This window comes from Poecile atricapillus, chromosome 18 (assembly GCF_030490865.1).
Source record: "Poecile atricapillus isolate bPoeAtr1 chromosome 18, bPoeAtr1.hap1, whole genome shotgun sequence".
NCBI classification, from domain to species: Eukaryota; Metazoa; Chordata; class Aves; order Passeriformes; family Paridae; genus Poecile; species Poecile atricapillus.
In genome coordinates, this window is record NC_081266.1 from 643,597 (window position 1) to 668,782 (window position 25,186).

Sequence of the window (25,186 nt, forward strand, 5' to 3'; positions counted from 1 at the left end):
GGAGAAGAGCTCTGCATGAAAATTCCTGACAATTTCAAATACTATGACCTTTTAGCATCAGACCTTTGGATATGGGATTCCTGCAATGTACATTTTTAAATCTGAAATGCTAATTCCACTGCTTGCTGTTACATTCTTTCCTGCCTGCATTCATCTTGGCAATGTCCTGATCTCTTATACCACATTTTGATTAAAATTATTCCCAGAGATGAGAACTAGCAACCGCTGCAGCAATGTAGTTTTTAATCTGTTTTCTGCCCTTCTTTTATATGCTAGCAAATGAGGATTCATTCTGGAAGGTATGTGTGGCAAAGTTTGTGTATTAGCAGGTATCTTTCTCATCACTGTGTATTCAGTGCTTGCTTCTGATTACTGTAGTCACTCTCAAGGTACCTATTTGCAGAATTCTCTTTTCCCACTTAACTAAATCTTTGAGTCCCTAAGCTAGAATTTCAAAGAGATGAACTTTTTCACATGCAAGGCTTGAGTTTAGTCCCTTTGTTGATTCCACTGATTGAGAAATTGCTAGTCCAGATTTATGAGTTTCATGAAAATTTTATAAGAAAAATGAGTAACCATTCTAGTTTGTAAAGATTATATCTCTACATTGCGGTTAAAATTAAGATTCTTTATGCAGCTAGATTATAAAGAGTAATATTTTGGAGAGTGATTTTTTGTCAGGACTGGTTTAGAATTCAAGATACAAACCTGACTAAAACTGACATGAAACTTTTAAATTACTTTTCCTAAAAATGAGAACGTGCTTTTGGAATTAAAAACCATAAAATTACTATTCTACTTCCTGGAAAGCCAGTAGGAAATATTTGATTTTTTGTAATGATTCACAAGGCATGAGAGTTTCAAAATCAGTGTCTCCTTTATTGAAAAGAGTAATTAATGTTGCCATCAGATTAGCAAAGCAATCTAGTAGATGACATTGTAACTTTGTTGATGAGTCTTAGTTCATGTTATGTATTGCTTCAGACAAAGCACTAATCAGTCTTGCTGGAGAAAGGTTGTCAGAGCAAGTCTGAAGAGAGAATAATTACTGCCAGGGAGAAAGAGGCCAGAGGAGTTCACAAAAGAGGGTTTATAGCCCAGGGCTGTGCTCCAGCCTCCTGTTTCTGCAGCTGCCCTTTGAAGCAATGCATGGAAAATGGAACATGTGCTTCCCCAGAAGCCTTTTCTTGCCTGCTTCCTTCTGCTTTGGGTATGAAGGACAAGTGATCCCCACATTAACTCCAATCCAGGACAGAGCTGTGCATGGGGATACATGTTGTAGTAACATGCTGGCAAAGAAAAAAGTGAAATAATTCCTATGTCATAATCTGGCTATATTACTCTCCTCTCTCCTGTGTTTGATTAGTTGGGTTTTATGTTTCTATTTCAATTTATAGAACTTGCTTCTGGCTCATTTGTTGTTTGTATTTGTTGCTATCATGTATCTATTATTTCTGTCTTCTGTGTCTGTCAGGGTCCTTTTGACAATTAGATTTCGTGTTTGAAGGAGCCTGTCTGCTGCAGTAGAGGCTTTGAATGCTGTATAGAGAGAAGTTCTCAATGGATTGACTTTACCCAGGGCACCCTTCTCTTGCAGAACGAGATCCATCATGATGAGCACTGCACTGCTTGCAAGCGTGGAGTTAACTTGCAGCCCTGTGGGACATGTCCCAGAGCATTTCATCTCAACTGCTTGGACCCACCCCTCAAAACTGCCCCCAAAGGGCTCTGGGTCTGCCCAAAGTGCCAACAGAAGGTAAGCTCCATGAAGCATGGTATACCAAGAAAGGAAAATGGGCGACACCTCAAATTTGTGTACAAATCTAACCTATGGTCGTAGCTCAGTGAACTACAAAAGAAGTCACTTCTAGACAAAGAAGCACAGAGAGGCTTTTAGTGGAGTTTTCAGTACTTATTTCTGGTATTTTTCACCATCCTAGAGTTACTACACACATGGAGTGCTGTAGCTTGCCTGTAATTGCTAAGAATTGTCCTCTTAAAATGTCTCTTCAGTTTCTTCAGCTCCTTTCTTGACAGTAACACCACCAGCATGTAGCTAAAGAATGTAAAACTTAGAGATGAAGGAGGCAGTGTCAGAAGACACTGTTCACCAGTGGATCTGAAAGGTGTGAGGAGAAAACTTCCTTTTCTTTAAATCACATTTGTTACACACAGCTGTTCATCACAGTTATGTGAGATAGGCTAAACTGTCTAGTTGCTGTGGACAATGCTGACTGCAAAAGTTAGATGAAAATTACTAAAACACTAAAGTGTCACTAAAGTGTAGATTCTGTGTCACAGACTTCCTTGTGCTTAGCCTTGAGATCACTTTTATATTCTGCAACAAGGACCCAAGTTCTGGTTCTGCCAAACTGTAAGGCTGGAGCAAACATTAATATGTATTTTTTGGAATCCTAACCATTTATTATTTCCTGGGCTTATAGGTGTTAAAGAAAGATGACAATGTGCCATGGACTGGAACTCTGGCTATTGTTCACTCCTATGTTACTCATAAAACAGGTAGGGATTAACTCAGCCACTTAAAAGGGATTCCCTGCTCATGATAGGCAACAGCATTTGAGTGCTTAGCTGAAATATTGAAGTAGTGTTATGATGTTTCCAGGTCTGATGGTGTAGGTTGTAGGGCCACAAGTGACTGCAGAGACCAGACTTTTTCTCCCCCTTTCCTCTTGGTCTCCCCCTTTGCCATCTTCTCTCTGTAAGGAAGCTGAGAGTGATCTCTCAGGAACTTCACTTTCTAGAGGAAGTCATCATCACAATGTTGTGTTCCCTGGAACAGGGCTGAAAGAGGATTTTGAGGCAGAATCATTGTGAGGCAGAGTGGGGCTAAGCAGAGCCATGTAATTGGGTATGTAGCACAATGCCAGACACCACAGCAATACCAGTTTTTGTTTGTTTGTGTTATGAGGTATGGCAGCCACTTGAGTCATAGGCTGTATGACAGCTGTGCATTGAGCATTATTCTTTTTTAATTCCCATTTACACTCTTACACGAGCCTGTCTGGGGCATTAGATCATATTTGTAAGGACCTTTATGGAGGTCTGGCACAGTTGCAGTTGTGCTTTTCTGCCAGGGTCACTATTGCAGTTACAAGGGGCTGGCCTCTTCCTAAATACTCTTCACCTCTTTCTTGGAGACCTCCAGGATCACATGTGGTCTAAGCATGTGTTTACATTCACCTTAACAGTAGACTGCACCTTTTGGGCTGTCCTCCTGTGTGCTAACCATTTACACAGACACATGCACAGAATCCCAGAACTGTTTTGGTTGGAAAAGACCACAAGAAGTTCAGTGAGTCCAACCTGTAGCTGATCCCACCTTGTCAACCAACCCAGAGCACTGAGTGCCATGTCCAGGTGTTCCATGGATGCCTCCAGGGATGAGGACTCCACCACCTCCCTAGGCAGCCCCTTCCAATGCCCAGCCACCCTTTTAGTGAAGAAATGCCTGCAAGCAGAAACTCCAGATTTCTTTGGCTGTACCCGCTGACAAAAGGCTAATGAGACCTTTAACTCACCATGCAAAACACCTGCTTCTGCTTTCTGTCCTCCAGTGCACAGTACATCCTTTTCTTAACCTCTGCATCCTTAACCTTATTGTTCCACAGTCAAAGAAGAAGAGAAGCGAAAGTTATTAAAGAGAAGCAGTGAGCTGAAGAGTGAGCATAGACAGTTAGAAGAAAAAGATCGACTTCTCAACAGTGCAGTGAAGGTAGGACACCTGATGGGGACAAAGAGTCTCCTGAAGAGATGTTTATAAGGAATTTAAGAAAAAAAATTAAGGTATTTTGTGGCTAGAAAATGATTCAAGCTCCCAAGCAATAGATTTTCAAGTGTGAAAGTATTTCTCTCTGAAGTACATGTGCATTTTCTTTACACACAAAAGCAAGTCACTCTGGAAGGCTGAGGAGGAGAAATCAATTGAATTCCTGTGGCAAAACACATACAGACAAAACTCCACAAATAGCCATGGCTGCCTTCCTTGTAGCTGCATCCATAGTTCTGACCTAGCCAATAACTTCAAGGCACTTCCATCCTTTAGGTGCAAAGTTTAGTCACAAGTGTGTCCTTCAGTGGTAGCTGCTTGTCCATTTGCTCAAACCTCTTGATACCAAGTAGAAATAACCATCTTTACTGGATGTTGTAGCATCTCTCCATGACTGGACATGGACTATTTTGTCTTTCCAAACTCATTTCAAAGCTAAACAGTATCTGGAGGTGTCTTCCACACATATTGTGCTATGAGGATCAGTCTCTGGCTGAATGGGCTGAATTCAAAGCCTATTTCCTACTCTTCATGGCTGAAGGAACTCTCTGGGGCTATCTCTGTCCTGAGAGGTAGCTGTTAGTTTGCATGGCTGCCTCAATAAATATTTGACACTTCCTTAGCCTGGAAAAATCAAAGTGGCAGCTGCAGGAGTAACTGGTCACTGCTTGTTTCACCATTGCAGTTATCCAGAGGAGGCATGTTAAAATAGTTGTCACGTAAAACAGAGTGGAAGGAAAAGCAATAACTTATTAAAAGACATGACTGTATAATCCCTGTACATGTGTATAGCACTAATGGAGCCACATGTGTATGTAGTAGGTAGGAGAGTGCAGTGGGCTGAGGAATTTGGAAAAAGAAAAGCTGTCAGCTATTAGGTCTGTGTCATGGCTGTCAAAATCAGTAAGATTTCTACCTAAGCAGAATCAGGTTCTTTCAGTGGGCAGCACTGTCTTATTTAAATGGTAATGTCAGCCAATGATTATATTTATTGGAAATGTATCCACTTGAAAGGAGAAAATAAATTAAAGGTGTCTCAGCACAGAGCAATTTCATTCTGACATTTTAAGAGATACTTACATGAAAAAGAACACTCTCATACACCCCACATCTGCAATGGTAAAAACAGAACATAATTTATCTTTCATCTGAAATTTCATCTCTCTAAACCAACCTCTGAGCAGTTCCACACAGTTGCTTTCCAAACAAATTGATTTTCAAGTGAGCATTCCCCAGTTCCCCAGGACTGGAAAATCCCTGTCCCTGGACAGTCTGGACCATTGCCAGAGAGGAGCAATCTGCAGACAAGTAATCAGTTTGGTCAGAATCCTGGGCATTCTGGGAGAAAGAAAATAGGTTTCAGGTGTTAGAGACCACTGCCCCCTTTCATCTTGCAGACAGATTCAGGATGTGGGTCTGTCCCTCACAGAAGAGTGGGGTGCTGGATGCAGCAGCCCATGGTTGGGGAGGGGAAGGAGAATTACTGATTCTTCCTATCTCTTCTTGGAGAAATGGAGGGTTTGGGATGCCTTTGTTTAGCTCCTACTCTTGTGCCCATTTGCATGGAGGTTTTTATTTCAAGCACATGACAGGGTGCAGTTTGGCCACCCTGAGGGATGAAAGCTTACTTGTGAGTGCCCTGGTGTAACAGTTGTGTCTTGGAGAAAGGTTTTCTACCAGAAAAACATTGATATCATGTTCAGTATCTTCACAGCCTATTTCCTGAAATGTATGGCAAGCATCAAATGCATCCTGGTGAGGTTCACCCACCAAGCATTTACCAGGGTCCTTTGGTAAGAGTGAGAGACCTGAGTGGTGCCTTCTGTATTTTCAGTAACACAGCTATTGCACTGCTATGCCAGGCAGCTCTGTGGAGTGCAGAAGGTGTTCCTGCCAGGCTGTCTACAGGATGGAGTCAGAAACATCCTCCAAATGCATTTTGCCTGGGAAGAATATTATTCCCTCAGACAGCTGCTGCAATATGTGCAGCACTGATGATTACTCCATTTGTTAAGCTGAGGTTTTTCTTTCCCCAAAGGAGAACATACTTCATTTGAGCAGAATGCACACCCAAGGCACCAAAGGATGTTTGGAGAGATGTCTGACACCACTTTGAATGTATTCTCAGTCTTTCCTTCTCTCTCCCCTTCTCTTTATTTGACAGAAATGCTTAGAGCTAAAAACCAGCCTGATGGCCCAGCAGAAAGGGACTCAGTCATCACTGGAACGTCTCAAAAGCCTCATTAGACTGATACAAAATGAGCAGATGATTCAGGTTACCATGACGACCACCACCACCACCTCCCTGCTGTCCATCCCCTGGATCAAACCCTCTGCTGCCTCTGCTGCCATGCACAAAGCCTTGCAGCCATCCCAGGGTAACAACTGACAAGAGTCAGCAACGAGAAACTTTATGCATGTGAGCAGAGGAGAGATGAAACTGGAACCAAGGACAGAAGGAGCAATCTCGGTTTTGATACACTTAGAGACTTCCAGAGCAGTCAGCCCAGTTTGTAGGTCACTGTGGCAGCAGGTTCCCACAGAGCAGGTTGTGCTGCAGTTTTGTATTTGCCAAGACCTTCAGTGCTTATGACATTTTGTTTTGTTATGTTTGCCTTAATGTATTTATGACTGAGGATGAGCAGGAAAAGCGTGGCTGATAGGAAGCAGGAAAGCCTTTTTTGGTGGCAGACAGGCTTCCTGTTCTAAGGGGAGAGGAGATAGTGAGGAATTAGAGAAGTAGTTGGGCTGAAAGCTATGTGTGTGGGGGGGGGAATCGGTGAGATAACCAGAAGCTGAGCTACTTAGCACTTGACATGGATTGTTTTCATGGGAGAGGAACAAGTTTGGCCCCATTGATTCAGGTGACCTGGAGATGGGGTCACTGTGACCAGAGCAGCATCACGGACACTCACAGAGCCTTGGGAACAAAAGATCTTTTTTTTCCATATTATTAGACTTGAGAATTGCAGATATTTAAATAAAGAAACTGTATGAAGTTAGCATTTCTAGTAAAATATTGAAGTATTTTCATGCTGATGCTTCTGTATATGCGTTCTGAAATGTTTAAAAAATACGACTGTAAAACTCCTTTTGCAGGTCCTTTTTACTTATTTTGCTATCAGTGTATTTTTCTCATGGAGTTTTTGTGCAAGGTTTAGCATCAACCATAACAGTGGATATCTTTGACAGTTTGGGTTTCATTTTTTAAAGAGATTATTTTGTGGTTTTTCTGTCTTTTTGTTCATTTTGGATTCTTTTTTAAAGAAAAAAAGCAAATAAATATTCTGGTTTTTGTTTCTTGTCAGTACAGATAATATGCCAAAAAGAAAACTTTACCTTTTTGTACTGCATTTTTATTGTTAAAGATATGTAACATGATTTGTTTTGTGTTTGGGTTTGTTTGGTTTTTTTTTTTGGTTGGTTGGGGTTTTTTGTTTGTTTGTTTGGGGTTTTTTTTGGTAGAAATATCTGCTGAAATGGTACAGGAAAAAAAAACTGCCTCAAGGGGTTGTTTCTCAAACTGGAGACTTGAACTCAATACTTCTGGGGGAGGGACAGGGCATGGAAAATCAAAAGGGTTTGGGAGGATTATGTTTTTGGAAACTTGATTCCTTTTTAATATTTTGTTGGATTCTAGCATATTTGGGAAGTGTTTAGCATTAGCCTGAGAAAATCCCAGTGCACCTGCTGGTTTTGCTAACTGGTCTTCCTGACTCTTCCTGGTCCTGCCTGGTCCCCAGGGCCCGTCTCCTGCGGCTGCCTGGGAAGGGGGTGATGAACACCCCGGGTTTCTCAGCTCACACCCCCAGTGCCATTGTCTCTGTCCTTGTGAGTTCTCCATCAGTCAGCACACCAGGTACTAATGGGAAGCCACCAGAGCAGGACACAAGGCTGGTCTCTCACATCAGCATATCACTTGGTGCCCAATAGCCTTTTTTGTTTTTAATTTAAAGAAAAAACCACATGAGGGACTGGCTTTTTCTGTTGCCCATCACTAGGCAGCACATGGTCCCTTCAACCATTTTCACAACTCCGGGAGAAACTGTGCAGTACTATACAAATCTATTTTAATACACAACACTCGATTGAACAAGATTTTTATATTCTTTTATTGATGAACAAAGTGAACTAAGTAAAACACAGTTATTATACATTGGTTAATGTATGCATTTTTGCATTCTGAATGGCTTGCAATGTAGATGTTTTCAGGTTTCATGGTTTTTTTTTTCCTTCTCAGACAAAAAAAAAATAAGGAAAAGTGTGGAAAGATTAATATGTGAAGAATTTCTGAAGAACTGTCTTCAACTGTTAAAAGTAGTTATTTTGAAAAGGGGGCTGTCCAGTGGATAGTGTGAATAGGAAAAAAAAAGTGTTTGTCTTAAATATGCCAATGTAGTTTTACTTCTTTATGATGCATTAAACTTGACTGACAATTTCCTGGCATTGTTGTGGTGGTCTCTGCTGACGAGGGTCACAGCTTGCCCTGCCCAGGGCTTGTTGAGGGACCCCTCCCTGGCCAGACTCTCTCTGCAGTGGGGGAAGAGACTGGTGCTGACTTCTCCCCCACTGTGTTCCATTCTCAAACTGAAGTGCTGCAAGAATGAATGCAACACTTTCTGCATGTTTTCTATCAGGAAGGTGGCCTCTTCCTTGAGGCCACTCTGTCCCCCAGGCAGAGGCACCCTGTCCTGTCCTTTGCTTCCTGCCTCTTGGAATAATTGCCAGTCTGCCAGACCCCTGGGCTTTGCTTTCATATCTGCATTCTCAGGTGGTCCTCAAATGTGTGGTGGTGACCCTTTCTGTAAAGGAATTTATAAATCACTTATAACTGTAGCAAAGAAACAGGGAGAGTGGGCCATCACAGGGGTTGGCTGGTTTCTGCCTGGTGGAAGGGATGGAACTTCTTCCCAATAAAATTAATCAAATTAAAGCAATTTTTCAATCAGCTGATTTTAAGTTTTTTCATTTGCCAGCTATTCTAGAGAAGAACAGCCAGAATTATAGGCCTGTTGTGTACAATTACCACAGCTTCCCTAGCACTGAAGACACCAGTTAGGAAAAAAGATGAGAACTCATGTACCAAACCAAGACTTTTCCCTCAGAGTGACAATTCTGGGTGACGGTTCTTAGGTGCTGATCAACCCACTGTGGAAACACTGCTTGTATTTGAGTTTCCTTACTAGTCTCCAGCCCAATTCACTGTACAAATCACCAACCCTCAAGGCAGTCTTTTCTCAAGCAAGACTGAAGAGAGCATTTGTAGCACCTCACTACAATGTTCCTTTGCTCCCAGATGATGCTGGAGGACACTGGAATCCTTTGCAACATTCCATATACTGAGATGGCTTTCCAGGATGTGCATGCATAAAGACAAAAATCTTACTCTTCATATTGTGCAAATGAGTATTACTCCACCAGGAAAGGCACAACACCTTTCACACCCCAGCCATGTGTATTGAATGAGGATTTACACCTTTCACAGTCATACCTTGGAATTCGATGGAGTGTTCCTGCTCAAAAGAGGGCATGTTTGCTTCTGACTTCTTTGTAATTGAAGAACTCTTAGAAATGAACAGGATATGAACAGGAACACTACAGGCCAGTAAAGCTTTGGCTGAATGTGAGTTTCTCACATCAAAAATTCCAGGTGCTGGCAGTAACTCTCCCTTACCTTCTTCCCCCATGATTATTTTACCAGACACTTGTGAATTTGTGAACCCCTAAGTTTATAAAGAAACAGGAAATCCATCTGCAGGGTGACAGGGATGGGCAAAAGTGGTTGGAGTTGCTTCCACCTCAGCGGATTCCCACCTGCTATAAACTTGTGTTTGCTCAGTACAGCTGTGATTACCTGGCAAAGGTTCTGCCCAGGCACAGACAGCTTACCCATAGTCCAACTCACTGCCTTAATAACTTCCATATATAATATTAAACCCCACAGTTTGTCTCCTAATATCCTTCACATGATGCTCTGTCTGCTCACATCCACATTATATGCTGATGAATTGGAACAGCCTCGGCCAAAATCAATGAAAATGCCTTCAGAATCAGAGTCCATTGACTCCAAAATCTGATCCACTATGTTTTCAGGGCTGGAAGAGGGAACTGGAAGTAAGGAAGTGTCTCTGTCAAGCTCAAAAGACCTGTGTGTGTTGCCAATTGAGTGGAAGAGTCCTTTCTGTTGCTCAGCTGTGCTGAGTTTGCTGGAGCACTGCACTGACCCAGCGCTGGGCCTCTCCTGCTCTCCTGGCAGCGAGTTTTTCATGGTTGTCACGGAGCTCTTGGAAGCGTTGTCCATGATGGTGGTGAGGTTGGAGTAGCCCTGGAGCTCCAAGCAGGAGGTCATTTCTGAGACAGAGTGCCTCCGGATGCCAGCTCCGTTGGCAGCGATGCTCTCGGTCTCGTACTCGGCCACTGGCGTCAGCAGGGGGTTGTTGTAGCTCTTCGATCTCACCACAGGGTTCTTGGCAAGGATGTCACCCGACCTCGAACGCCTGAAGAAACGCTTCTCTGCAAACAAAGACCCAGAGTAACATCTGCAAAGGCTCCTATCATGGTACTAATAATTATGAGCGTTCAAAAGAAATGTGAAGTCCTGAATATTCATAAGCTTTTCTTGAATAAACTTTTCTAGAAGACATTTTGCTGGTTTTGTAGATTCACAGGCTTCAGATTTCCTAGATTTCTTTAGCATACTGAAGACCCCAAATCTATCTTTACAAATAGTAACTGAGATTCTCTTATATTCACACAACTTCAGCAGCTGAAGTAAAACAGTGAATACAGTGGGAGAGGTGATATACAGCTGTAATTACTTCATTTAGACAAGAATAGAAAGTGCAATTTTGGTTTTTTTTCAGGCCATAGAAGTAATTAGTCATCTATAGTGGCTGAAATTTAACTTTTCCACCCATCCTGGGAAAATAAAGTCTCTTCAAATTTGGAGCTTGAGGATTAAGACATGCAGTTTTTCTACTAATTCTGGAAAAACTTTCCAAGTATTTTTCAGAGACCACATGGGGGAGAGCACCAGGAGTGTCTGAAAATGTTAACTAGAGGGCAGTGCCCACAGAAACCTCTTTATGGGGGAGAAAATCTGCATTCAATCAAGTAGTGATTGCCTGAATGCTGTTAACCAAGTGGGATTCTCCCAAAAGGTAAGCAGCAGATGGCAGCAAGTGATCACAGAGCTCCCTCTCTGGCAGTGGTTTAGTGCTGGAGTGTCCTGACAGTGTGAATAAAATGACCATCATGAGCAAAACGACCACCACTCAAACTCTGTGCAGGTCTCAGTGCTCAGGTTCACTCCTGCTATTAGAAGAACAAGTGGTGTGAATAATAGGTCTCACTTTTGAAGCTTTCTTTCTTTCTTTCTTTCTGCTAATCTCACTTTGCCATCCCATGAAAGAGGCACAGCTGGAGCAGGGGATCAAATTATCCTCTGGAAGTCAACCACAACAACTGCACACTGCTTGCTTTAAATCAGGATGCTGGTATATGCTCCCTGCAAGCTCTGCAATTTCCTTTACATATTCCAATCTCAAAATTATGCTATTGTGTAATTATGTGCTTACCTGGACACAGATCATATTCTGTGCTACTAAAAAAGCCAATTTCTGTATTTAAGATTCTATTTTGCAGTTGTATCTGCTTCAGCAGTGAAACAATCTGATCCAAGTTAATTTTAGGACCTTTTCTTTGTTAGGAGTTTGAGCTGGCCAACAGGTTCCTGGGGCTATGAACTCTGGTCACAACATGCAACATGCTAGCAAAATAGCTGAGGAGAATTAGATGCATTAGTTTAACAGAGCAGCCACTTACACACTCAGCTCCCTTGGATCCAGGTTCAGTGATTACAGCAAGACCCATTTCAGGAATATTGCTGCAAGAGGAAGTGCCCAGCCCACCAAAACCTTCCTATTTTCTTCAGTCATGTAATAAGACATTTATTTACTAACAATTCGTTTCACTGGTGCTTTATTCTCTTTGGGTGCATTTTTTCTATCTTGACATACAAAAGGTTGTATTTAGAAAAGGTCAATTTGGGGCTCCATTTAAATGTTTGCAGCCTTTTAATGGCAAGCAATGAATACAAAGCAGTAATCCTGAACAATTTTCCATAAATAACCAGCCTCTATTTATTCATGTAAAACTCATTTGTTTCTTAAACACCTGCTGCAACACAACCATTTTGCCATTCAGCTTCAACTGAAAATCAATTACTTTATTGACCATTTCTGACAAGCAAGATTGAATTGACTAAAGAGAAAAGGGGCAATTGAACTTATTTTCCCTTCTGTCTGCCCTGTTCAGTCAGGCCACCCCAGTATTTACAATAAAATACTCAGGTACTACCACATTTCCTTTTTCATTTACACTGGCAGTACCCCCCTTGTATTTTCAACAGATTGCATTGCTATAGAGGATATTCCATCTTCATCCTGACAAAATCCTGCCATCACAGAAGTCACCAAAGGCTTCAGAGCTCCAAGAATCAGAAATTAAGCTGAAGGGAACTCAAGCTGCCACCAGGCCAGCCCACATTTCCCCCTTGCTCCTTACAGATGCTGATGTACATGATGGGTAAAAAGTGTCTCAGCAGTGAAGATTCAATAACCTCCAGAGGAAATTCACGTGAAACTAGAGATTTTTCCTTCCACATAATATGAATTCCCTCTGCTATGTGAGACCCACTGTGTATTTCTTATCTCCATTGAGATTACCTTCTACTCTGCAGAAAGCTTTTACATGTTTGAAGGCTTCTGTGTTAGTCTTCTCTAAGACAAATTCCTAAACTCTTCCCTAATTTTAACAGCCTTGTACAATCTTTGTGTACTAATGAACACTAATGAAAATGAACTACTGAGTACTTTAGAAGTGGCTTCTTGCTTCTTCCTCTCACTGTTCATCCTGTGAACAGTAATCATCACTTTAACATCCTGTGTTAAAGCTCTCTTGTTAAATGGTGGAATAGAAATTCTAAACACATTCTAGATTCATTTTACTGATTTTTATTACTAAGCACTCTTATGATGATGATCTGTTTTCATCTTTTGCCACTGCCAGTTTCACTGTGACTCTGCAGAGTCTTAGAAAAGAAGGCTGATGTATTGATGTAAACTCTGTCAGTCACCTCTTGTGCAGGCCCTGGCCCAGCATGGAGGAAGGTTTTGGGAAGTCCTCTGTGCTGTGCCAAATGGAGTCTGTGTTGTTCTTACCCAAGATACAGGCAGAGTGTGTGAAGGGTCCATCACTGGAATACAGACCATACGTGCCCAAGTAAGGAGAAACAACTTTCTGGATCAGGGATTCCAGTTTCAAATAATCTTCAGTCACACCTTTCGACTCATGAACCCCCTGAAAAAGAGGAAATACCCACGATAAGCACTGCCCCCTTCAACCACAAGCTCTCCTGGCTCACCAGGGCAACCAGAGATGAACAAGCATTTTCACTGAGTGACAGCAAAGGTGTTCTGCAATGTGATCCTTGTTTGCTGGTACAGCTGATTCCTCTTCTGTAAAGCCAAGAGATGTCAATCCATTGTTGTATTAATTGTATATTCACTTTGATGCCTATTCCAGATGTGAAGCTTCATATCCTGAACTCATGGAAATCATGTCATCACCACACACTTGTCAGCTTGCAAAACTTCATGTTGCAAGGCCCAGCTGCAAAACAAATCTGTAGTCTCACACTCGATCTTAAAGCATCTCTACAGTCCCTACTTTTAGATATTAAGATGTTTAGATATTAGATAGTTTAATTATTACATTAAAATTATATGTCACATTATTTATTATTACATTATTAGATATTCTATACTATATGACATTAATATAGAGTATATTACTCTTATTATACAATTGGGTAATTTAGATATTAGGTTAATAAGATTTCTTAGACACTAAACACTAGGACATTTAGATAGTTGAATATTAGGATTTAGATATTAGCACAGAAGCTCTGGCATTCTGGGTAAGAAGTTTTCAATGAATGAGAAAAATCAGAGATGGTTTAAGAAGACTTCAGCAATGCAGTACAGAAAGACAGGCTGAGAAAAGGAACCAATTTACCTGAAGTATTAACAGCATCTGAATAATAGATGGTGGAACTCTGGCTCTGGAACGGGATAACGCATCTTCCAATTTTATATTGAGGGTAATTATATTCCTAAAATGCAGAAGAGCTAATTGGCGAACCGAGGGCTCCTTTCCCTTGGAAACACAAAGAAAGCAAGACAGATTATGAGCAGTGTGAAAATGAGTTTCAAAATCCTCTGTTCAAATTCCTTCTTCCACTCCTGAGGGATTACAAGAATGGTAAACCTATATGAAACACAAAGGAAACATAACAAAGGACAGAGAGCAGCCACTAAGTCTGCACAGTAAATCTGATTTGGCAGTAATGAACTCTAGAGATGGTGACTGTGTCAGCATGTGAAGAGGATGAAGGATTGGGATGGGATGAGAGCTGAATGATATACGAATATTTTGTATTTTAACAGTACATCACAAATTAAATGTATCATAAGCTAAAAAAAAAAAAAAAAAAGGCAGGGCTGCAAATTGGCTGAATTTCCATTATTTTGTAAGATTCTGAGTACTCCCTGTTTACTGTCTTCAAATTTGGCAGCCTGACTCAGCCCACCTGTGAATCCTCCTCTCTATACAGTTTGAGAGACTTTACTTATGTCAGGAGCAGAGCTGAAGTTTCTTATTTCATTTTCAAAGACATCTGTTTTCAGTTCAATAATACCTTCTCCAGCTGGAGAATGCAACTCAAGCTCTGTCTGCAGAGATTAATGGCACCTGCCATAAGTAGAGCTGTGAAACTGTTTCTCTTTTTGGCATTAGGGGTTTTTCCTTGGGTATACATGGAAGGTTTGGTATTCAACTGATGCTGACTTAAGTCTGGAATAAAGAAGCCTGACCCAACCCTACTCATTCCTTTTCACTTTCTAAATTATTTAAACTGAAGTAAAGTAGGCCCAGTTGCTTCAGTTGCTAATTAATATAATTTAGAAGAGCACATAATCACCAATTGGGCTTTTGGAAGAAACCTCAGAACATAAGCAACTAGATCTATTTGAATTTACATGGGACTTAGGACTCTTAAACCCTCAAAATTCCTTTGGAAATTCAAGTAATTATTTCCATCTGATAGGGGATAAGACTTGTGTTACTAAAATATTTTCAAAGGCCTCAGAAACACAACAGAGAATAGGGATGTTTGGTGCCATTTTCAAAACCAACTTAATGAGTTCTAATTTAGTCAAGTACTTAACAAAAGAGGCTTAGAGCCTACCTGTATCTCTAAGTGTCCAAATATCTTGTATTTAAATTACAGGGCACTTAGAAAAATCTCCCTTTGTGTTCTAGTATGTTTTTAATAACATCTTATTTCCATTGTTTTAGAATTCCTACTGGTGACACAAGTCATTAGGTGAAGCAGCTTGTATGTTTTCTGATCTCTTCCCTTTCAGAATAAAACTCAGTATGCAATAGCAACTTTCCCTCTAAATTCAGACTTCATACCTGCAACTGTCTGAAGATTCAAATGGTAGTATCCTTAACCTTTGGGCAATCATTTTAGGCATAAGGTCCATTTGAAAAAATGAGAGAAGGTTTCTAAAGTTTCCCCAAATATATTCAGCCACCAAGTTCCCTCTGAAATCTGTAGGAATCTGTAAGGAACTGCAAAGATCACTTGCACCTGTCTGGTAGATTTCCTTGAGACTTCAGTGACAAACAATACTCTTTGGCTATCACTACATTAGAAGATCAAGTATCTATTGTGCATTTAAAATGACAGCAGTTAAAATCTGTGCTCATCTAAACTGGTCAAACCTCATTGACTTTTGCTGTCCACTTATCATAGCACAGAATTCGATCTCAGACATACAATTCCTTTTCAAAATTGGAGATACTTCAAAGACAAAACTCAGATTGCAGAGAAGGAAATGCATATATTTAAATCAACACAACTCCACTTATTTCACTGTGCAACACTTCAGTTTATCATTCATAACCTTTTTTGACTTTTAGTGTGATTGGCAAATGGACTAACCAGCTTCCCTGCACTTTTGTTTTCAAAGTTCCTCTTCAACTTTTCCAACCAAGCACTTCAAACCATTTGCACAAGTAATTTATTTGCATGACATGACTAAACAGAATAGCTGCACTAGGAGGTCGGCCCAAGGAGAGAGAATTAAGGATTGCATCAATCTGCTGATGAACCTGTAAAGTTGCTTTTTACAGTTTTTCAAGATTCTATGATAACAGAGTAATTTTTTTCACCTGCACAGGATAGAAAATAGCCTGCAGCATGGGCAGGACATCACTGAAGAAAAAATCCCAGGTTTCAGCTAAGGTATCCAGTAATTTCTGCCCTGCAAAAACACAAAACAAACTAGTGAAGAGTTTTGGTTGTAATCAGCAAGCTTCAAAAAGCAAAACACAAAGGAAACAATGTGAATCTGCTACTATATGCTAAGATGAATCATGTAGCAGCTACTATGAGCAGTATGGAATTAGTTTTCCATACTGGTATACCAGATCCTTCCACATTTGTGTCTTTTCAGGTGACTCATCTAATGTTCTTAATAAACTCAGAGTCTGAAGCTACTTAGGAAAACCCTGTGAAGAATGAAGAGTAATAGCCCAGGTTATGTCTTCCTCTAGCAGTAATACTTGCTGGACTGGACTGTGGAGGCGAGCAGGGGGAGGACACATCATGTTAAATGTGGAAATATTCCTGCAGAGGAATTTACCCCACTGTTCTCTCTCCTGCCTTTCTCTTTCCTGACTCTGCAAGTCAGCAGAGCAAACCACACTCTGTGGAGATGCTCTGTAAAGCATCCCCTCAAGCTGGTCCCTTGTAGCTTTTCCACTGTTCCCTTTCCCACTTACACAGAAAAACTCACTCAAGATCTATGGAAAAGAAAAATCATGTTAAGGCTCTAATTTTTGCTCTCATTTTCAAGCAATGCAGTTAGAATTTGCTATGGGGCAAGTTCCCTGTGGTCCTCACAACAAGGTCACCTCCATGTCCATTCCTTCCCCAGCAGCAGCCACCTGGAATCCTCCCCAGTGGAATCTGGAGAATTTCTGGCCAGGTTGTACTACCAAGTTGGACATTGAGTTCCTCACAGAACATTTTGCACAACACAGAGGCAAATGCAGGAGCCAAGATCCACAGAGGAAATCTGGTTCCATGGGTGGGTCCTGGCTTCAGTGGAAAGCATGCCAATGCCTCCAGAGCATTTGCTAGAACAGCTGTGACACACACAGCCATGCAAAAATGCAAGTTACCTTCATAAAAACGGATCTTGTCCCTTAGGATCACCATGCCTTTTGTGAGCAGCTGATTCTGTAAATAAAATATAGACTACATTTATTCAATTCTGTATTTCCCTACAGCAATCATATTTCACATTTTGTTCATTTTTAATTTTAGAAAGTGAAGGGGGTATTTTATTTTAAAAGTTAATCATTGAAGGACTCTTGCTGTGTTCATCTTACTTAAATCACTTGGGACACTGTTGGGGTCGATGAAGGCCATGAGAAAAATCCCTGTAGTCATGGTGAGTAAAATATCAGCCACTTGAAGGTCCCATAGTTTCTTTGTTACCACTGGCTGTATTTTGTCACATTATTTTACATATTTATAATCCCTAGTTGTTATTTGCTCCTTCCCATCAGACTCCACCCCTACCTTAGTTTACCTAAGTTACTGTAACCCCCTGGTCCTCACCTTCTCTGTGCATTCCTATATGTATGCATTTGTTATTTTGCTTATTAAAGATTTTGCTTTTCAGGTCACACAATTGTGCCTGTCCCTATTTATTTTCACCACCCTCTGCCCTGAAGTCAGAGGACCAAAAGGTTTTGTTGTTGTTGAGTCACCTTCACTGCAAGAGGACACTTGTGAAAGTATGCCATAATCACCTGCTGGTTTTAGGACAAAGGATGTATTCTGTGCAGTACAAAGTATTTCTCAAACTTCCAATGACTGACCTACAAAACATGTACTTAAAGAAGCAGAAAGAATATTGCTTCAACAGACAGTGGTACTTCTAAAATTCTTTCCTAGTAACTCTACTGCAATGAATTTCACTGGTTTACTCAAGGACTTCAATTTTAAGATAAAAAACAATGTCTGAAACCTCAAGAAAGACAGCAATGACCTATAGAAACACAGTGACAGGTTGGGTTTTCACTATCTAACTGTATGTATATATATAAAATCCAAATCTCATCAATGTGTTGATTTCAAAAACACAGGAAAGTCAGTGGACATCTCTGAATGGTTTCAAGTATCTCCAGGTCATCATTTAGGGTGGGCAAAATTATTTTTCTTAGTAGCATAAAACAGAATTGGATTTAAATAAAGAAAACACAGGCCTACCTGCAGATACTCAGTGAAAAATGATCCCAGTTCTGTTTTCAGCAATTGCCTGTTTTAAAAAGAGCAAGAAAAGAATCTGTGTAATCAGCAAATCACATTAGCTGTGCACTGCATGAATGAGAAGTCATTAATAGCAACTTACTTTAGAATGAGCACAGAGACTGCCATTAATGACTAACTACAAAGAGAACAAACAGGATCAACAATACTGACTCAAACCATCATTCTTGCCTGTTGAAAAATATTTGCTGTCATTTTAGATGCCTCAATTTCACATATGAAAGGAAAATAAGATTTGATGAAAAGAGGATGCTTTCTATCCTACATCCACTCAGGACAAGACAGCTGAAGTTTCATATGGTTTCAATGAAAAGGCAGGTAGGAATTTAATGGTTTAGCTCTGCCTTTCATAATTCCTCTACACTAAAACCTACAAAGCAACCTCAGAGAGCAACTGAAACTCCCATGCAAAACAAAATCCCACAAATTCTCAATTCAGAAACTGAATTCAACTCGGTCCATAAGCCTGCTGGTATCCAGGTAAAATTTGCCACATAGCTAAAAAGCTGTGTTATTTAAATCTCACATGCTGGATGCTAGATAATACTTCTTTATTAAAGTTAATGCATATTTATAGCTTCCTCTTTTCTGAGTTTCAGGATACTGATGTGATGCAAACAAAGCTCATTTTAAGCGCATTTTAGTGGCATTTCATCTTTTGCAGCCACAGTTCAAACCCAGTAAATCACTTGTTTGCTTCATGTAACTTTTTTTAATATCTGTTGTGCAGTGTTACACTTTCCATTCTGAGTACTGTGGGGAAGAATTTGGAAACATAAACAGTGTTATTCAGGCCATGATGTCTAACAGGACAGTTTTGTTACTTCATTTCCATTCATCCTGTGTGGAAGGAGCAGTAGCTCTAAGCTCACCAGGCAGGACATCTTCCCTTGCCATGTCTCACTGAGTGCTTTGGAGGCTTCACCTCTTCCATGGATGCAAGGGAAGCACCTGAGAGTGGCACCTCTGGAAATGGCAGCATCACTGCTATGCAACAGGGCTGAATCACAACAGGGGCCCAGGTTTTCCATTCCTTAGTTTTAAACCAGCAGAGTTTTAAACCTTAGTTTTAAACCAGCACATCAAAAGGCCCTACTGCTCAGAGCTGAATTCCTCCAGCAGAAGGAGGGATCAGCTCTTTACACAGTGAAATGTTGACACGCATCAGCAGCAGTGATTACTGAGGCAAAATGGACTGTGCTGGTCAAAACTGCCACTGGGAGAAAAACCTTCATGCTCTGCAGAAGCTGTGAAGTGTGAGGGCTGGCAAACAGTACCGAGCATCTGGCTGAGAACACCTTGTGTGGCCGAGTCTCTTACCTGACTCCTTCATTGAGGTTGTAAAGTTCATGGTCTGGGAGACCCTTACGCTGGAACACTGCTATCACTCCATTGTGGATACTGAAAGAGGACATGATGAGTCATTGAAGATTGAACAATGCTATGACCTCCACAATTATTCTAACATTTCTGTCTAGACACTTCAGGACTTTTTAAAAAGTCATAGATGACTTCTGGTACCCCACCCATCCCAGATGCCTAAAAGGGAATTACTGCCTAGCAAATAGGTAACATCTTTGAAAATCAGTTCTTTTTGATTTGTTCCAACTCAGTGACTTCAACAGCTGTACATCTGAAATCAGTAACTTCAAATACTTAGGCCAACTTTTTAAACACTTTAAGTATGTCACCTATAACTTTTAATACCTTCACATATATCTGAAAAATTTGCAAGTATACTCTTTATCTCTATGGCTCACTGCAGAGACAATTAACAGCTTCCATTGCACTGGAGTCTGTGCAAGGCAGCAGCAATCAGTTTTAGAGCTCTGGAAAGCAGGACAAGGACCAGATGTGCCCACCCTGGAGGTACAAGTGTGTGGGGCTGCTGTGTCTTGTGAAGAAGAGCTAAACGTGGTTGGTATCTGTTCATAAGGTCTCCAGGGAGGAAGCTTGATTCTTACTGGTGGAAGAGCTCATCATAGAATCTCAGGATGTCCTGGGTTGGAAAGGACCTAAAGATCATCCTGTCCCACCCCTGCCATGGGCAAGGAAACCTTTCCTTAGAGTAGATTGCTCCAAAAGCCATCCAACCTGGCTTTGAATGCCTCCAGGGATGGGGCAGTCACAGCTGCTCTGGGCACCCTGTGCCAGGGCCTCACCACCCTCACAGGGAGGAATTCTTTCCTGATATCTGATCTGAACCTACTCTCTATCAATTTGAAGACATTCCTCCTTATCCTGTCACCACATATCCTTGTAAAAAGTCTGTCTCCTTCTTTCTTGTAGCCTCCCTTCAGGTGCTGGGAAGACTTGGTCAGCTCTGGCCTGATCCAGGGCCAGATCCAGCTGCACGGGGCTGCTCCCACTCCAAGGGGATGTCATTGCAGGAAAAATGCAGGAAAAATTCCTGAGGCAGCAGCAGAAAGTGCCTCAGGAATGCCAATGCCCACATTAAACTTTCCCAGGCCGATGATAAGACAGCTCATTTCAATGCCAGCTGTGAGCAGAGGACTGCTTGGAAGGCAAACTCAACACTGTTCCCTGAGAGATTCAAAACTCAGGGACACAATAGCTAAGAGATGCACTATCAGAAAAGCACAGCCACCTTCATCTAAGGAAAAAGGAAATTAAAAGTGGCAGGTGAAGGGTCTGCCCTGCTGTGGAGAAATACAGACGCAAGCAGAAATAAGAACCATTATCTTCTTCTCTCTTTTGTTCCTTTGAAGATGTTTCCAAAAGCTCACACATGACTGCTGCCACAGCAGTCCCTCTTTCCCCCCTACACCCACGAGCACAGACATACATTCACAATCTAACCCAGGTTATTTTGGCTGGCTCATACAGACACACTCAATTTATGATTATTTGAAAATAGGCAGATAAATGTCTCTGGTATACAGTGAAGTGACTTAGGTGTTTTAATACTATGAGTAATAAGGGAAATAAGATTAATGTAGTGAATGAAACAAGCAGTCTCTACACACTCTTCTGATTCAGAAATGAACTTTGCAGTGTTGCCTGCCAGATGTAGGCAGAGAAGAATGACTAAACATCTCTTCTAAAAGGCAAAGTGCTCTCTCTCTCTCTCTGGCACCCCTTTCTAAATAATTTCTCTCTCCAGTTTAACAGGTCCGTTTGGGACAGGCTGCAATTAAGCACTTGGTCATACAAGTGAAAATAAGCTGGTCTGGAAAATTCCCTCTTCAAAGAGTTAGGGAGGCATTAGTTGCCTCACTTCACCAACTATAATCACTGCTCTTACAAACCAAGAAATTGAGACAGACAGGTGAGGGGACTTCCTGGAGGTGTTACTAAGAGTTAGTATCTCTACTAAGTGTTACTACGAGCTAGTATCTCTATGGACTGTAGGACAAAGAAGATTGGTTTCCTGCATTCAGGGAGGTGTAAATTATTCTGGAGGGCTATGGGGAGCAGCAATTCCCTACTACCACCACCACCACCACCTTCTGTTACTGTAGTCATGGCTGGAAAATTCCCCATGGAGAGCAGTGGTGGCTGGGCCAGTGGGAAGTCTCTTTCACCAGCCCTGTTCTCCCTCCCATCCTACAGTGAGCTTCTGTCTGCCCTCCATGCACACAGAGTGCCAAACACCCCACAGAGGGCTTCAAATAAAGGGTCAGAATAAAAAGGGTGATCCTCAGACAGGCAGAAATACTTTAAAATATTTCTAAATAAAAACTGACAGAAGAAAAATATGCTGGTCTGGAATATTTTCTCCACTGGAAAAGCCTTCCTGTCATCTGAAAAAACATTCATCTTAAATTAGGATACGAAATATGGTTTTCATGTCTGTAAAAGTTATTTTACAGCAAATTGTTTACTGTAAAAATTACCCCAGACCTTAAAATCCTTTCTGATTTGGTATGTCTCCTCAGATTTACTGCTGATCTCACTAATGTTACAAGCAATTTACCTGTTTTCTTCACCTTTTCCTTGCTATCTCCTACTCCTTCATGCCTCTGTGAATTTTCTGTATTTTCTTACCTCAAAGAGGATCTAAGAACCTTTGACTAGAGGCTTTCCCAGAGCACAACTCAGACAGTATCAGCTCCTGATGAGGCAGTCTGTGCTAGCTCAGCCAGAGTGAAAATCCTGCCGTGGATTTTATTTGGCCTCAGTGGGCCCCCTGGTGTGTGAGCTCAGGATTAAAACTCCTGGGTTTCTCAGTCCAATTGCTTTAGTCAGCATTCAGCCCTCATTTTTGCCTGAAGTGATTTTACACCTAGTGAAAAAATCTGAACTATTTTAATCCAATGCAAATTCTGTGAGCTGTAATGAAGTGTATTGTTCCGCTATGTTGCCAGTTAACTGCACCAACAGTGTTTTGCTGCACAGATCTGGGGTTCATGGGAAAGCAAGCTCTGAAAAAGCCATGATATAAAGTCTCATTTGCCTAATAGCAGACAGCAGCTTGTCACCAATTTCCCTTTGATGTAACAGTGCTGAGAATTTCACTGCATTTTAGCTCTGACATGAAGGGAAGTCATCAGGGAGGAAGGGACCTTCCTTGCTACCACAGCACTACGTTCCCCCAGTAAGGCTGAATTAGGCTCCTTCAGGTTGTCCTCCCCTGGTGTTAAAATGCAGAAGGAATTTGCAGGTATGAACAGTCTGAGCTGAGACTGGTGTGAAGGAGGCAGCAGTGGCAGAGGGGACACCACTGGACCACGGTGGCCACACACAGAACAAGTGCAGAAGAGCAGCCATGCACCCACCCCCTCCTCCAAAAACACCCCCAGTGACAGAGCTGCTGTCCTGCAAAAGACCCCATTAGCCTCACTTCAGCTTTTCAGTCCCTGCCATGGCCAGGGGCAGCATCCCTGCTCTGCCTCAAAGATCTGCCTTTCAGCATGGGATCAGCCAGTCTGTGCAGGGCTGAACCTGATGCGTGTTGTGCTTCAGCTCTCCCCAATTCAGTTCTCATGGACTTAATTCAAAGCTTCTTTGAGAAGCAGATACACATATGCCACACCCAGGCACAGCTGCTAAGGCAAGAAAGCAGCAGACATTTAAATATAGAACAGCCAGGCTTGGTGAGAGGGGAGAGCTCTGTTGGTGCATCTTGACTTCCTTGATCAGCAAGCTCTTATGCTTGCACAGAATGAAACAACACAAGCAATCATTTCATTTGGAAGGAAAAATATTCCTGTAAACCAAAGTAGGGAAAGTGTCCTCTGTTGGGTTGTTTCAATTTTGCAATAGAAAAATAAAAGAAATTCCACAGCCCAAAACTTAAAAAACCCAGACCAGATTTTGGGTGAGTCAAATTTTAGATGTCCAGGAACATTACAGTCTCCCTAGGAGAGATGAACCAAGACTAGACTCTGCTATATATGTCAAGATGGACATGCACTGATGATAGAAGCTACAGTGTATAATTTCTTAATCCATCTAATTCAGTATCATTTAAGACTCCCTGACATCTATTCAAGGAACAGCAATGGGACAGTTGTGTAATTGTTTGGATGAAACGTGCAGATGTCCAGCTCATTGACTGGCAAGCACTTCTGCCCAGAGCTGTACCTGTCCTGTCCAGATTAAAAGTAACAAACTCTTGCTTCATCTCAACCAGGAAAATCCTCTAGCCTGAATATCAGCAGCAGCCCCAAGTCTGGAACTCTCTGCCTCCCAGCAAGCCGGGTGACCTGCTCTCCTTTTGCATCTGCACCTCCACAGCTCCCTCCCCACATCAAGACCTGGAAAAGCTAACCCCTGCCAACAAAAGCTGTCAGCACACCATCACAAAAAGGCTCTGGGGACTCTATTCTGATCCCCACCCAGAAGTCTCTTACTCCCTGCTGTTTCCCTTAGGGCTACTGGCCAAATAAAGTCCCAACTGGCACAACTCAAGATGGCCCAATCTACCCTTGAACTACCATCACCATCCATCCACACATCGGGTACAACTCAGGTTCATACAAACAGCATGATATTTGAAAAGAAACTCAGCCTCTTTTGTGGTCAGCACAGTTTCAGAGTTTAGTGCACTGCTGGCATTCAACAACTAATTCTTAATACAGACATGAAACTACAAATTTAGTGATGAGAAGGACAGAAGATATGCTATTTTATATATTTTATTTTTCTCAGAATTTTAGCAAATGTATCTGTAGTTCACCGGTCTTTTTCTTCCTACAGTTGTACCACCATATAATTATAAAATACTACAGATGACACATTCCAAGCTGTGATCTAGGAGGTGACATTTCATTTTCAAAACTGACCTCAGAATTTAATTCCTAACAATTTAGAGGCTTAGATTAATCTTTTAAGATTGTCACCAAAATGGACATTAAGATGCTTTCTGAATAGCTGAGCTAATGGACACATTCACAGCATAATGTTTGCATAGATTTTCTTGTAAAACAGCCATATAATTAAAATGTATAAACAAAGTAAAGGAAATAATCAGGGCTTATTTTCCCTGTCCAAAGTGCAGGCGCTTGCATGTGTACATACACACACGCACACATCTATTTGTACTAGCATGAGCAAACTTAGTAGACTTTGTCATAACTATATCAACTACCAGCAACAGCCACAGATATACAGACAAGAAGTATGTATTTTAATAGTTGTGCACATGTAATTTTTTTTTTAAATATAACCTAAGCCACATAAACTTGGAATATTTAGATAGACACAAAGATATATGAGTAGCTGGATGCTGTGAAACAAGTCGTTGTCTGTCACAAAGGCTGAAGGGAAGGCAGGGATGTCTCTCTGTTATCAGCCTTCAGAGGAAGTTTAAGAGCAAGGGGTAAAAGGCACTCCTGTGTTAATCTGAGTGGGAGCTGCAGTGCATGTACCAAGGCAGGCTGTGAGCCTGCAGCTCCCAGAGCAGCCACCTGCACAGCAATCCCAGTGCAGGAGCACGGGCAGACTGCCAGAAGGCAGCACACGGT

The 25,186-nt window shown here is 41.4% G+C and overlaps 2 protein-coding genes across 6 annotated transcripts in view; one reads left to right on the forward strand and one right to left on the reverse strand.

The window, feature by feature from the left end:
* The window catches only part of PHF21B (PHD finger protein 21B), a 94,039-nt gene extending 85,806 nt beyond the window's left edge, over positions 1-8,233 (forward strand). For both annotated transcript variants that reach the window (XM_058853030.1, XM_058853031.1), the window contains 5 exons: positions 277-299; positions 1,598-1,756; positions 2,445-2,520; positions 3,630-3,733; positions 5,952-8,233. In XM_058853030.1, coding sequence (XP_058709013.1) covers positions 277-299; positions 1,598-1,756; positions 2,445-2,520; positions 3,630-3,733; positions 5,952-6,176 — 587 coding nt within the window. In that variant the 3' untranslated portion in view covers positions 6,177-8,233. The remainder of the gene's footprint in view (positions 1-276; positions 300-1,597; positions 1,757-2,444; positions 2,521-3,629; positions 3,734-5,951) is intronic.
* Positions 8,234-8,669: 436 nt separating this feature from the next.
* Positions 8,670-25,186, reverse strand: part of PRR5 (proline rich 5) — a 32,122-nt gene continuing 15,605 nt past the window's right edge. For all 4 annotated transcript variants that reach the window (XM_058853032.1, XM_058853034.1, XM_058853033.1 and 1 more), the window contains 7 exons: positions 19,578-19,658; positions 18,198-18,246; positions 17,102-17,159; positions 16,088-16,179; positions 13,865-14,005; positions 13,009-13,147; positions 8,670-10,300 (listed from right to left, as the gene is read on the reverse strand). In XM_058853032.1, the coding sequence (XP_058709015.1) occupies positions 9,750-10,300; positions 13,009-13,147; positions 13,865-14,005; positions 16,088-16,179; positions 17,102-17,159; positions 18,198-18,246; positions 19,578-19,658 (1,111 nt within the window). In that variant the 3' untranslated portion in view covers positions 8,670-9,749. The remainder of the gene's footprint in view (positions 10,301-13,008; positions 13,148-13,864; positions 14,006-16,087; positions 16,180-17,101; positions 17,160-18,197; positions 18,247-19,577; positions 19,659-25,186) is intronic.